The sequence below is a fragment of the Monodelphis domestica genome, chromosome 4, assembly GCF_027887165.1.
Source record: "Monodelphis domestica isolate mMonDom1 chromosome 4, mMonDom1.pri, whole genome shotgun sequence".
NCBI classification, from domain to species: domain Eukaryota; kingdom Metazoa; phylum Chordata; class Mammalia; order Didelphimorphia; family Didelphidae; genus Monodelphis; species Monodelphis domestica.
Window position 1 is genome coordinate 174,654,514 of NC_077230.1, and position 13,994 is coordinate 174,668,507.

The 13,994-nt window shown below is 33.8% G+C and overlaps 1 protein-coding gene across 8 annotated transcripts in view; it reads left to right on the forward strand.

Moving 5' to 3' along the window:
* CSRNP3 (cysteine and serine rich nuclear protein 3) overlaps positions 1 to 13,994 on the forward strand; it is a 156,219-nt gene that overhangs the window by 116,158 nt on the left and 26,067 nt on the right. For all 8 annotated transcript variants that reach the window (XM_007494299.2, XM_007494293.3, XM_007494294.3 and 5 more), the window contains one exon: positions 5,417 to 5,676. In XM_007494299.2, the coding sequence (XP_007494361.1) occupies positions 5,417 to 5,676 (260 nt within the window). The remainder of the gene's footprint in view (positions 1 to 5,416; positions 5,677 to 13,994) is intronic.

The following is a 13,994-nucleotide window of genomic DNA, read 5'->3' on the forward strand; positions in this document are numbered from 1 at the left end:
ATTCCAGAAAAATGACAATAAAAGCTTATTTTGCTGGACTGTGCATATTTATTATAAGGAATTTGTTTTGCTTTTCATTTCATCAGTGGGATCGGAGGGGAGAGTATTAAGGTATTAATTTAAAAATAAAGAAGTGAGGGGGTGCTACAGATAGGAAGTGTTATATGCACTTTCAAATGAGTGATAGTAGTCTTAGTTTTATTTAATATTTTTACTTTATTAGTAATTTGTATATTAAATATATAATGATATTTATATAAATTATATAACATCTAAATATATAATAATTATTAGCATATAGATTTAATAACAAATAAAAATAAAATTTTACCTTAATAATAAAATTACCTTAATTAATAATAATTATTATTATTATTCTTTAAGGTTTACAGTGTTCTTATAAATATTACCTACATGGGTAGCTATGTGGCTCAGTGGATTGAGAGCTGGGTCTAAGGATGAAACATCCTAGGTTCAAATCTGGTCTCAAACAATTCTCAAACAATGTATGACCTTGGGCAAATTACTTAACCCCCATCTCCCAGTCTTTCTTACTCTTCTGCTTTGGAACCAATACCCCATATTGATTATAAGATGGAAGGCAAGGATTTAAATAGTTCCATCATAATTAATGTTGAAGTAATTTAATTTTGGGATGGGGGAAATCCCTTACATTTTCATTCTCTTTGTGGTCCTCATTCCAATTTCCTTTATCCATATTCTTAGTACTATCAGAATTGAGTCTAAGCTTTCTAAAGATTTCCAAAGATTGATATTTTTTTACTTGCTACTTCATTATGGTAAATATATTAGTTAAAATTAATATAAGAAATAATAATCAAACAGCATCTTTGTTGTTATCCCTTTCCAACTCCCCTCTATAATTTTTGCAACAATAGCTTATTTTAATAATCATATTGGTGTTTTAAGTATGCATAGTATCTTTTCATCTTTATTTTTTCCTAAAATTAATGTTGCTTTTGCCCTCTGCTCCAAGTTGTCAGTGGTTTGACAGAACACAAACTAACTCTCAAGTCACCAACCAAACCATAATAAGGGTAGTTAATTTTTTACTCTGTTGATAATAGTTCCTTGCCATAGCCAGTAACATGCAAATGTTTATGGAGGTTCTGATTAATTGTCTGGCCTTTGGTTTCTTTTCTTTCTTAATCCTGAGCCATTATTCCATTGTATTTTTCTCTCTTGCTTATCTTCTCATTTATGTTGCCAAATATCAAGATATATGTTGTCTTTCTTTGGGGATCTTTTCATGCTCTTCAGTGAATTTCTACACATCATCTTTTAGAATGGATAATGGTACATAACCTTTTTTTCTGCCAAGATATGGGTAAAATTTTTGACTAACTGAATGGGTTGCCCATTTATTTTCATGCTGTGGCCTGAGCAACAGGTCCTCTTCATTCTCTTGGTTTTTCCCATGTGAATTGTTCGAGCTCTTGATTTTCTGTTGATCTCATTAATGAAACCCTATCATATAAAACCTCAAGCATTTGGAGGGCCTTTTGCTTGTGCTTATCATTGTAAAGTGAGATGGCCAAGATTGCCTTTGGTACCCCAATGAAACAATGTATCTTTTGTTCATCTTTCCTTCCTCTTATGTCTTTTGGTTTCATTTAGAGGGAAAATGTGGTTGGGTTGGAATGATTCTATTCACATTTTTGTTGTTACAATTTTTTGGTCATTAGAGAAAGAGCTCATAACTAGAGTGCCAAACTTGAGGGCTTATATATATTCTAAAAGTTAGATGATTTTTAGCACCTATTTCCCCATACCTAGTTTTCCACAAGGGTCACTGGAAAAACATAAAAGGGGCATACGAGATTGAGGTCTATTTTGTATTTTAGTGGATTGTCATAGTTGAAGAATTTATCACCTAGTGACCAATCTATTACTGGTTATAAGTCTCCCTGTATTTGTCTCTTGCCGTAGGAAGCAAATGTAGTCTTCTATTTGGTGATAGTCAAATAAATTAGATAACAGGAAACAATGCTGTGGGTTCTGGGTTTGTTCTTTTCAGTCTTTTCTCACAAAATTTATCTTTTACGTTGCATTAAGTGTTATGTCCTGAAATTGATTTTATATCTTACCTTACAGATATAGATTATTTTTAAACCCTTTATGTCTTGGAATCAATACTATATGGTTCTACATATATGTATATAACATATGTATACATGGTACTAAGGGCAAAGCGTAGTAAGAGCTAGGAAATTGGAGGTTAAATGACTTGCCCAGGGTTACACTGCTAGGAAATGTCTGTGACCACATTTGAACCCAGAACCTCCCATCTCTAGGCCTGGCTCTCAATCCACTAAATAGCTCTCATAAATAGATTTATACTTTTTTGTCTTCTAGAAGCACATCGGGTCAACTGGGTATTTTCATTTGTTACTTCCAGATACTGATTTTTTCCCCAAGTTGTCTTCTGATAAGATCGCATCAAATGAAATCATATATGTAAAGTGATTTGACAAGCCATAAAGCCCTATATAAATATGAGATATTATTTTCTCTCCAAAGTTTCTGCCTATTGGAACTTCTTTCCCTATTCCTGAAGACCCGAGTTTCAGGGCACATGGAAAATAATGTAAATATAAATAAAAAGAACTTCTTTTTGTACACCTCTCGCTTATATGAACTTTAGTTTGATATTTAAAATTTTTTGAACAGTATAAATAAGAGCTATGAAAGAATTCTATTATCTTTAGCTTCCCTTCTGTGTTCTTTTTTACTATATAGTTTAGGTTAAATTGTTAGGTATTAAGTATTGTGGACTTTCAGTGTCATTATAGCATTTCAGTCTTTGTAGAGCTATTTTAAAATAATTTCAAATATTATTTCAATACACACTTCATTTATAGCCATGATTATGGATGCCAAAATTTTCCATTATCCTAAAGCACTCATGCAATGACTGTAATTCTGAATTCTACTATTCTATCTTCTGGTCTCAATATCAAGTCTAACATTGAGATTTTTTAATATTTTAAATCATATTTAATTAAGAGTAAAAAGTGTTTTTGTCACAGTTCTCCCATTGCTACTGGAAAGAGCATGACAGTACCCATCATCCTACTCCCTGCCTCACCTGGAATCCAATCATCATCTTTGTTGCTTCTTAAATTAAAATATTCTTCCCTAGAAGCTCCTACTCTATATATATTGTCTCTCTCTATTAGAAGTTAAACTCTTTGAGGACAAGAACTTTCTTGTTTTCATATTTGTAGCCTAAACTCTTAGTAAAGAGCTTGGTACATACAGAGTGGCCTAAATGCTTTTTTTTTTTAATCACAACATTCATTTAGTTTGACAGTCAGTCAATGCATTTATTAAGCAATTACTATGTTGGCACTGTTTGTGTGTGTTGGCACAATTACTATGTTCAGGCACTCTGCTATGCCTAAGGATTCAAGAAATAGAAAACTCGGTCCCTGTCCTCATGTAGCTCACAGTCTAAAGGGTAAATGACTATGTACAAACGAGATATACACTGAGTATATTCACTCATTCATTCTTCCTAAAAATAGGCCAGTATTTTTTAAAGGAAAATTAGGTTCTGGCATTTTAGAGTTTGGTGCTTTTTATTTTATTTCATAGTTAAAGTTGAACAGCTCTGAGTGTATAATATGAGTGCTTCTAGGGACTTCTGAATTCATTTTTCGTCTGTGGAGTATTTTGGTAAATATATTGGATATAGTTTTCCCATCTACATACACTATAATTTTTGTAAGAAATGCCTTGTAAGAGATATTTGTTATTATTGAGATATACTATCAAAATATCAATAAAGAAAGGTTAATTTAACACAAATAAAGCTAAAGATTATAGTAGAAAACTTAATCTTAAAACTAAGGAATACATTTAACCAAAATAACCTTTTTTTTTCCCTAAAAAGGTTACAAGAAAAGTTTGGTAAATGTTACCCATAACTTCTCATTCCAGAAAAAGATACTGAGATAATACAGGAATTTACCTGTCCTCTTCCCAAACCTCAATTCTGATAAAAATCCTGTAAATGGTATTCTGGTGATGTACTCTGGGATAGAAACAAAGATACCAGATGAAGGAAAAATCAGTTCAAAGTTGCATTGATCATATTTCTTCTAAGACTGTCTACTGCTATTAGTTTAACAGGGTGCCAAGTATAAACTGCCATGCTATCTTCATGGCATAATATCAGTGGAGCTCCAATATTGAGACTGGGGCTAGTCAAATTTCTAAGAATATAAATAAAAAGACAGAGAAAGGCGTGGGTGGTTATGACCTGTACTTTTGGAGGGAAGACTTTATCAATGAGAATACAGATCTGTTGAATTTTTCTTGTAGGAAAAAAATTATATTTGACTAGTATGGGCTATACCAACAGTTTGGAAATGCCTTTGAAAACAGTGGTTTAATAATATTTTTGTCAATCAAGAAGAACTTATTAAGAACCACATACCTGGCATTGTGCTAAGTGCTTATCATTAAAAAAAAAAAGACAAAAACATAGTTCCTTCTCTCAAAGAATTCATATTCTAATGGGGAGAAAGCATGCAAGCAATTGTGTATTAAGATATACACATATATACACATGCATTCATATATGTGTGTGGCACTTTAGTATACACAATGCCAAAAATGTGAATCATGCCTTTAAACTGAGCTGTTGCCAGTTTGTTTGGGGTGATAACTGAAACAGAGATAAGCAAAGTATTAAAAAGAAAAGCAAACATTTGAAAATATATTGAAGCATTCTGAATGTAATTGAAATAACAAAGAAAGGCACGAACGTATAGATATGCATATTTATGTTTATGTATATATATCATTGTTTGAGACAGAGAGGGAGAGAGGGAGATCCTAATCCATGCAATAGGAGGGCGCTAACAGTGGCAAAATTGGGGGGTGAGGGATTGAGAGCAAGATTTCTCAAAGGAGGGGGGTATTTTGAAATGATAGAATTGGTTGTTACAACAAACCCCATTAAACCAAAATTCAAGAGCCTGGGGAGAAGGGGAGTTTAATACTTAACTTACTAATGATATAAGAACCATTTGCTTCTACTTGGCAAATCATTAGAGCAGTATTAAAAATTTATCTCTTATTATCTAAATAGACTGGTGGCATCTAGAAGAGAATTTCAGGGAGAAGATAAGAAGGTGTTTTGCAATTTGAGACACCCCCATCTTAGATATGCTATTGCTAGTGCCCTCTAAGATGTGAAGGAAAAATTTTTATCCTAAAATGTAAAACTTTTAATAATAATAATAATCACATCTCATTTATATACCACTTTAAGGTTTGCAAAGCACTTCACATACATTATCTCACCTCCGAATATATGCTCTTTTCTTCTCCTCAGAGTATATTTGCCACTCCTAAGTTTTTACCCAGTTGTTTCCTTTTCTTTCAGCATCCTCAATCCTGAAACGAGAGAAGCGGCTGAGGACAAAGAATGTTCATTTTAGCTGTGTTACCGTTTACTACTTCACAAGGAGACAAGGTTTCACCAGCGTTCCCAGTCAAGGAGGAAGTACATTGGGCATGTCCAGCCGCCATAACAGTGTGCGTCAATATACTCTTGGTGAATTTGCGATGGAACAGGAAAGGCTCCATAGAGAGATGTTAAGAGAGCACCTCAGGGAGGAAAAACTTAACTCTTTAAAGCTGAAGGTAAAAAGCATTGTGGTCTCACTTTTTCTATCCCCTAAAAAAAGCAGTAGTCATTTTGAAGACAACATGGGTGCTTTGTCACACTTCCAGTGAGTAGGAGGTGGAAGCTGTGCTTTGAAATAAAGTAGAAGAGAAGCTCCTCCATTCACAGACTCCCTCTTAACATTTTATAAGCAGTTGGAACCATACTTGAATTTCTCATTTATTTTTTTTAACTAGCCAATGCATAGGAAATACTCTACTGTGGTTGTCTTCGGGTAAGAAAAATACTTTCTTAAGCTGTTCCAGGAGTGATCTTGGTCTCAAAAAAGATCACTTGTTGGATATCAGAATTCCACGAGCATACCTTTATGTCTTGTTCTGCTACTTTAAAGTAAAATTGGAAAGCTTTGATATGGTTTCAAATGGCTGTTTTTCTTTTTACATTACTTGTCTTTCTGTTTCAGATGTCACTGAGGCTATTCACCCCCAAACTGGCAACTGCTCAGTCTAAGTAATGATTCACATTTTTGCCATTATCATCATCATCAACAACAACAACAATAATTTTGCAAGGTTCAGTGCTAGTTTACTAAAGAATTTCTGTTATTACCCACTAGACTTTCTTTTTCATGATTATTTTTCCACCTGCAAAAGTTTCTGCCTAAGAGAATACTGCTTAACATTCCTCTAGCCATTTCTGGTTGACTTTTCTGTTTCCCTCCTCTCTTATCTCAGTTTATACCATCTCCATTCTATTCCCCACCCCTAAAAAAGGCCCCCAAAAAGGAGATTTTCTTTTTTTCTCCAGGCATCAGCTTAAAGAGCAATATTGAGGTAGAGATATATTCTTTTTATTTACTAATAGTAAATTAATGACTCCTATCATCTGTGTAAAGAGCAGAGCAATGCTCTCCAGAGAGTTCTTGTTTGATGGAAGGATATTGTGTTCTCTGATTTTAAATAGTGGTTATGAAGGTGATTTTTGCCTGATGCTAAATGGATTCATTGTGGCACATTTTGAGATATGCTGTGTGAGTCATTAATGTTACTAGAAGTGACACAACTTGAGTACCCTACATACACAAGGTTGTACATTGACTCAGTTATATCAAATTCTATAAGGAGGGAAGAGAACAGAGACAGAGAGCTGAAATTTAAAAACTAGTAAAAATACCACATTACAATTGGTTCTTTTTATTGTATGTAGGTGGGAAATCTGAGGAAACACTTTATTGTCTACCTTTGAAAAAATCATTCTAGGTGAAGGACTGGTTTGTTGCTGATAAGAGATGTTTGCTGATTTTCCTTGGGATAAAGAGGAAAGGAAAGGAAATTTAAAAGTCTTACCACCTATACATGAATGTGGTATAGAATGATAATGGAGTTCTAATGACCTAAATGTGATCTAATTTAAAAAATAATCTGATGAGAAGCCACATGGGAACACATGTGAAAATTACCCTCCTCAAAAATAATTCTGAATATAAGATATGTATAGTATGATAAAACATTATAGGGGAGGAGAGGTACTTCACATTCTTTAAAGATCAAAGGGGATTAACTTCAGCAATCTAATTATTTATATTGCAACGTAATTTTATAGGTTTTTATGGTTGTGGTTTTTTTTTTGTTTGTTTATTTAAGGCCAATCTATTTGTTCCAAAAGATATTTTCTGATTAATACATTAAGTAGCATGTTTTCCTGACTTTTTATATATTTTCTTCTATAGGTAAAGGGAAAGTGTTTTAATAAATTAATTAGGGTCTGATTAATATGTTCACAGATTCTATATTAATAATATAGATTTTAATTATGTATTGACATTGGGAATTATTGAGGATTATTCAAGTAATAAGGAATATATTCTTGGATATTAGCAAAATTTGTGTTACAAAATTAACTGTTAAAAATAATGTTAAAAATATATAGGTGTTTAACAGCATTTAACAGCATGCTATATCAAGGTTGTTTACTGAATGTAATTTATAGATTGTGGAATCTCATTTAGCTGATATCTAAATCTGCACAATAACAGTTCGGGAGCAATTTTACTCTTTAGTTGAAATGTTAAATTGAGCTGAAAAGAGATTCCTGGAAATCTATAAGTAACAAGATATACAAAAAACACTTTTCCCCTAAATTATGTGCCTTAATTTTTGTGTGCCAATGTTATAGCCTGTTTATGGAGAAATTATATTTTTTAAAATAGAATAAAATCTTCATGAAGGTAGCATTGTGTCCCCAATGAATAATATATTCCCATTTTTTTTTGGAAAATTTTATTTAGTCAATTTAGAACATTATTCCTTGGTTACAAGAATAATATTCTTTCCCTCCCCTCCCCTAACCCCTTTCTGTAACTGATACGCAATTCCACTGCATTTTACATGTATCCTTGTTCAAAACCTATTTTCATGTTGTTGATGTTTGCACTAGGATGATCATTTGGAGTCTACATCCCCAATCCTATCCCCCTCGACCCATGTAATCAAGCAGTTTTTCTTCTGTGTTTCTATTCTCACAGTTTTTCCTCTGACTGTGGATAGTGTTCTTTCTCATAAATCCCTCATAAGTTTTTCAGGATCACTGCATTGCCATTAATGGAAAAGTCCATTACATTCAATTGTACCACAGTGTGTCAGTCTCTCTGTACAGTGTTCTCCTGGTTCTGCCTCTCTCACTCTGCATCAATTCCTGGAGGTCATTCCAGTTCTCTTGGAATTCTTCCAGTTCATTATTCCTTTGAGCACAATAGTATTCCATCACCAACAGATAACCACAATTTGTTCAGCTATTCCCCAATTGAAGAGCATCCCCTCATTTTCCAATTTTTTGACACCATAAAGAGCGCAGCTATGAATATTCTTGTACAATTCTTTCTCCTTATGTTCTCTTTGGGGTACAAACCCAGCAGTGCTATGGCTGGATCAAAGGGCTGACAGTCTTTTATCTCCCTTTGGGCATAGCTCCAAATTGCCCTCCAGAATGGTTGGATCAATTCACAACTCCACCAGCAATGCATTAATGTCCCAACTTTGCCACATCCCCTCAAACATTCATTGCTTTCCTTTGCTGTCATGTTAGCCAATCTGCTAGGTGTGAGGGGATACTTCACAGTTGTTTTGATTTGGATCTCTCCCCAAATTGTTACTTCCCTTCTAATTTTGGTTGCATTGGTTTTGTTTGTACAAAACCTTTTTAATTTAATATAATCAAAATTATTTATTTTACATTTTGTGATTTTTTTCTAACTCTTTCTTGGTTTTAAAAGTCTTTATTTTCCCAAAGATCTGACATGTATACTATTCTGTGTTCACTTAATTTACTTATAGTTTCCTTCTTTATATTCAAGTCGTTCACCCATTCTGAGTTTGTCTTGGTGTAGGGTGAAAGATGTTGATCCAAACCCATTCTCTCCCATACTGTCTTCCAATTTTCCCAGCAGTTTTTATCAAATAGTGGATTTTTGTCCCCAAAACTGGGATATTTGGGCTTGTCATAGACTGTCTTGCTGAGGTCACTTACTCCAAGTCCATTTCACTGATCCTCCTTTCTGTCTCTTAGCCAGGACCATATTGTTTTGATGACCACTGCTTTATAGTGTAGTTTGAGATCTGGTACTGAGAGGTCACCTTACTCAGGTGGGATTTATACCAGGAATGCAAGGATGGTTCAATATTAGGAAAACCATCCACATAATTGACCATATTAACAAGCAACCCAACAAAAAAATCACATGATTTTTCTCAATTGATGCAGAAAAAGCCTTTTGACAAAATACAACACCTATTGTTGTAACAATTGAAAACACTAGAGAGCATAGGAATAGAAGCATTTTACCTAAAATAGTAAACAGTATATGTCTAAAACCATCAGCAAGCATCATCTGCAATGGGGATAAACTGGAAGGCTTCCCAATAAGATCAGGAGTGAAACAAGGATGCCTATTATCACCTTCAATATTTAACATTGTACTAGAAACACTAGCAGTAGCAATTAGAGAAGGAAAAGAAATTGAAGGTATTAAAATAGGCAATGAGGAGACCAAGCTATCACTCTTTGCAGATGATGTGATGGTCTACTTAAAGAATCCTAGAGAATCAACTAAAAAGCTAGTCAAAATAATCAACAACTTTAGCAAAGTTGCAGGATACAAAATAAACCCACATAAGTCATCAGCATTTCTATTTATTTCCAACACATCTCAGCAACAAGAATTAGAAAGAGAAATTCCATTTAGAATCACCATAGACAATATAAAATATTTGGAAATCTATCTGCCAACACAAACATAGGAACTATATGAACACAACTACAAAACACTCTCCACACAATTAAAACTAGATCTAAACAACTGGAAAAACATTGATTGCTCATGGTTAAGATGAGCTAACAACAAAAATGACAATCCTACCCAAACTAATATACTTATTTAGTACTATTCCCATCAAACTACCAAAAAACTTTTTTACTGAATTAGAAAAAACCATTATAAAGTCCATTTGGAAGAACAAAAGATCAAGGATATCCAGGGAAATAATGGGGAAAAAATACATTTCCTTAAAAACAGGATCATAGATCTAGAGCTACAAGGCACCTGAGCCAATTAGGCCAAACACTTTCCCCACCACCACCACCCATTTTACAGATACAGAAATTGAGATCAGAAGAAGTTAAGTGACTTGCCCAAGGTCACATATACAGAGTAAAAGTCAGAGGCAGAATAGTATCCTATGTCCTTTTATTTAAGAACCACTGTGTCTTCCTTATATACCCCATGACCTGATAGTTGAACTGAAATCAAATTGAATAGTGTAAAGGCATAACTATTTGTAAATTGGCAAGGAAACCATGGCAGTATAAATATTGTTATCCCTGGTGGCATAACAATTTGCAAATGTGATGAAAGTGCTCAGATACAATATATTTGCATTCTTTTATCCAGTTGATATTAAGTTGAAAGTAAAGCTTTCATTGTTTAAAAAAAAGCATTGGATTGGGGGAGATTGGATGCTTTTTTCAAGCATTTATATAATAGTGCAACATCTTAATAATGAATATTTGCAAACTTTACTCTCCTTTTGAAGGTTAGAAGGTTGGATTTGTCAGTGTGTTATGCAGGTTAGGTTGGTTGTAGTTATTTTATGTGAAAATAGAGTAGGCATTCATCTAGAGTGGAATTCAAAGGGTGAGGGAAAGAACCCAGTCCCTTAAACAATCTCCCCTGCTGATGTTTGAAATTTCATCATTATAGAATAATTCTTTCATGAGTATTATATATATATATATATTATATATATATATTATTTCATTCCTTTTGGAAAGTATCCTTAGGTACTATGAATAAATGATTCCCAACCCTTTCCTCTATCCTTGGAGATACTTGGTCCTTTGGAGGTTAGGGCGGAGAGGTCCCCAGAGAAGCAGGAATGCCAATGACAAACTTGGCCCCCTTTACAATCTTGTCCAGGACTGGACTTCTTTAAGTGTGAGAGAGAGAGAGAGATCTGGCACCTAGTGAGAGCAAAGAGGATCGATTATAACTGGTAGGTATTTATTAACTCTATAAGCACATAACCTGTAGAGTAACTCCCACAAACTAAAAATTTGAGATCTTTATTACCCATATCCAAATAGACATGCGTATGCCTAAAGGAGATTTTCTTTATGTGGGGTGGAGCTTCTCTGATATTTTATAAATACATGCTCCCATTTGCAAATTGGCAGTTTACAATCAAGAGTTAACACAGATCCCAAGGAAAAAAAGGGTTTCTAAATATTTTTATGAGAGAAAAAATGTGCAGCTGAAATGATGAGAAAATATATTGGTATCTATTCTGAATGTTTAGTTATTTTTGTTGTTTTTCAGTTTTGTCCAACTTTTCTTAACCTAATTGAGGGTTTTCTTGGCAGAGATGCTGGAGTAGTTTGCTATTTCCTTCTTCAGATTATTTTACAGAGGAGGAAACTGAGGCAAACAGGTGACTTGCCCTAGGTCACACATCTAGTTAAGAGTCTTGAGACTGGATTTGATCTCAGGAAGATGCCTCTTGACTTCAGACCTTGTACGCTATTCACTATGTACCTATTCACTATGCCACCTAGCTGCCTAATTTAGAGGTATAGTAAGCTCATAATTGTCAGTTATATGTATTATAGCACATATTATATCCATTTTCTTCAATTAATCTATTTTGAGAATGGAGGTAGGTTTGGATTCTTTTTAAGCATTGAAGGAATTTCCAGTAACAGGTTAATAAAAGAAAATAATTAAAATTCTATTTTTGTTCTGTTTCTAGTGGGGGGGAAAGCCAACATCTTAGTTTTTAAATTATAATGCTTTTCTCCTTCTAAATGAAATTAATAGATTTCTTCATCTGTACCACATTGTTAGACAAGAGTATTAGCCTTTCCAATTTTTCTACTTACCTATAGGAACATCATGTATGTCTATAAAATTAATTAAGCAATTGTTTAAACATTCGGGAAACCTTAGACTTGTAAGCATTTGTGTCCAAATCAAAGTTTTCTTTAGGGTTCTTCTATTTTTGTCTCAGAGGTTTCATTTAGCTTTCAGAGCTCTTGACTACTGTGTAAATGTTAATGACTTTTGACCCCAGATTATTCTTTATCTCAATTCAGACTTCTGATGCTCTTAGATGTCTCCTATACTTAGATTTTATCCCATTCTTTGTCAGTCACTAGGATAGCACTCTATGTCCTCATTCTAGGTCATGGATTTTTAGTAGAAACCTTATTATTGTTTTTGTTGTTATCCTTATTTTTATTCTCTTTTCTATATTAAAGAGATAATCATATCTTAAGTTTTTGTTCTACGTTATATCTTCAAATTTCTCATCTTAGATTATGTTCTTAAGGCATAGAAACACAGGTGGTGCAAAGAGTGTTGTTAGTGATTCTATAAAAGTTGCAAATAAATATTAGAATAAAAAGTCATACTGTGTTCCTTCTGCTCCCTAACCTCTCTTTTGGTCTTTCTTTCCACACCCACCAATCTCTAGCCTTCATGTCAATTTAGCCTTGGAAACCTCCCCAGTCTGAGTCCCAGAATGCTCCAGAAATTATAAGAAATTAATGATTATTAGAGTTATCAATTCATCCCATAAACTATTTTAAAACTCTTACCTTCTATCTTAGAATCTATTCTAATTATCAGTTCAAAGGCAGAAGAGTGGTAAGGACTAGTGTTAAAAGGAATTTTTTAATCTCCCTCTGTCTCTTTAGGAGGCAGTATCAGACAGGTTGGGAGTTTTATAAAATCTCCCTCTGTCTCTTTAAGAGGCTGACCATAAAAGAAAAGGTCAATTAAGAAAAAAGGGTCCTTTTCTCTCGTCTCTGTGTCAAGAGGACTGGCAGTTATTTCTGACAGTTTGGATTGTGATACTGAATTAAGAAGGGCATAGGAGATAAATGTTCATTGATTAGTTTAAGATAGATAGTTAGATAGCTAATATATCCTTAGATAGAATAGATAAAATAGGCCTGCTTTGTCAGGCAAGAAGACTCTGTCCCTGAAGGCATTTAGATTTTAGGGTTTCTTAGAATTTTAGTATAGGGTTTGGCTTTTTAGATAGAGTAAAAGATATTAGCACTATTATCTCACTTGCCTCCCTCCTATTTCCTATTTATTTCAGAATAAATAAGAGTTCATGGTATACCAAACTGCTCTGTAAATTTTATCAAACTCCTACCCAAAATTTTAACCCTTAACACTAGGCAATTGGCAGTAAGCCCAGGATCACATAGCTAGGAAGTGTCTGGGGCCAGATTAGAACCCAGGACCTCCCATCTCCATGCCTGGCTTTCTATCCATTGAACCAGCAAGCTCATAAACTATTAATATATCTGTATGTTCTCATAACAATAGTAATGGTATGAAAACTTTACTTGTATTAGAGTTACTTATTTTATTGGATGATTGCCCAGTTAATCAGAATAGTAATAATGATAACAAATATAAGTTTCATTATTGTTTTTATATCATTTCAGCCATGCCTAATTCTTTGTAATCTCATTTTGGGGTTTTCTTGGCAAAAGATCTGAGGTTTGCCGTTTCCTTTTCCAGCTCATTTTACAAATGAGGAAACTGAGACAAGTGACCCACCCAGGGTCATATAGGTAGTAAGTGCCCGAAGCCAGATTTGAACTCATGAAGATGGGTTTCTTGATTCCAAGGTCTGTGCTCTATGTACTATGCCATCTAGCTGCCCCAAATAGCTAGATAAATAAATAGAATAAACAAATAAATATGATAGAGACTCACTAAATAGCTGGTTAAAAAAGAATATGAAATAATTATCCCTTGCTTCGAGGA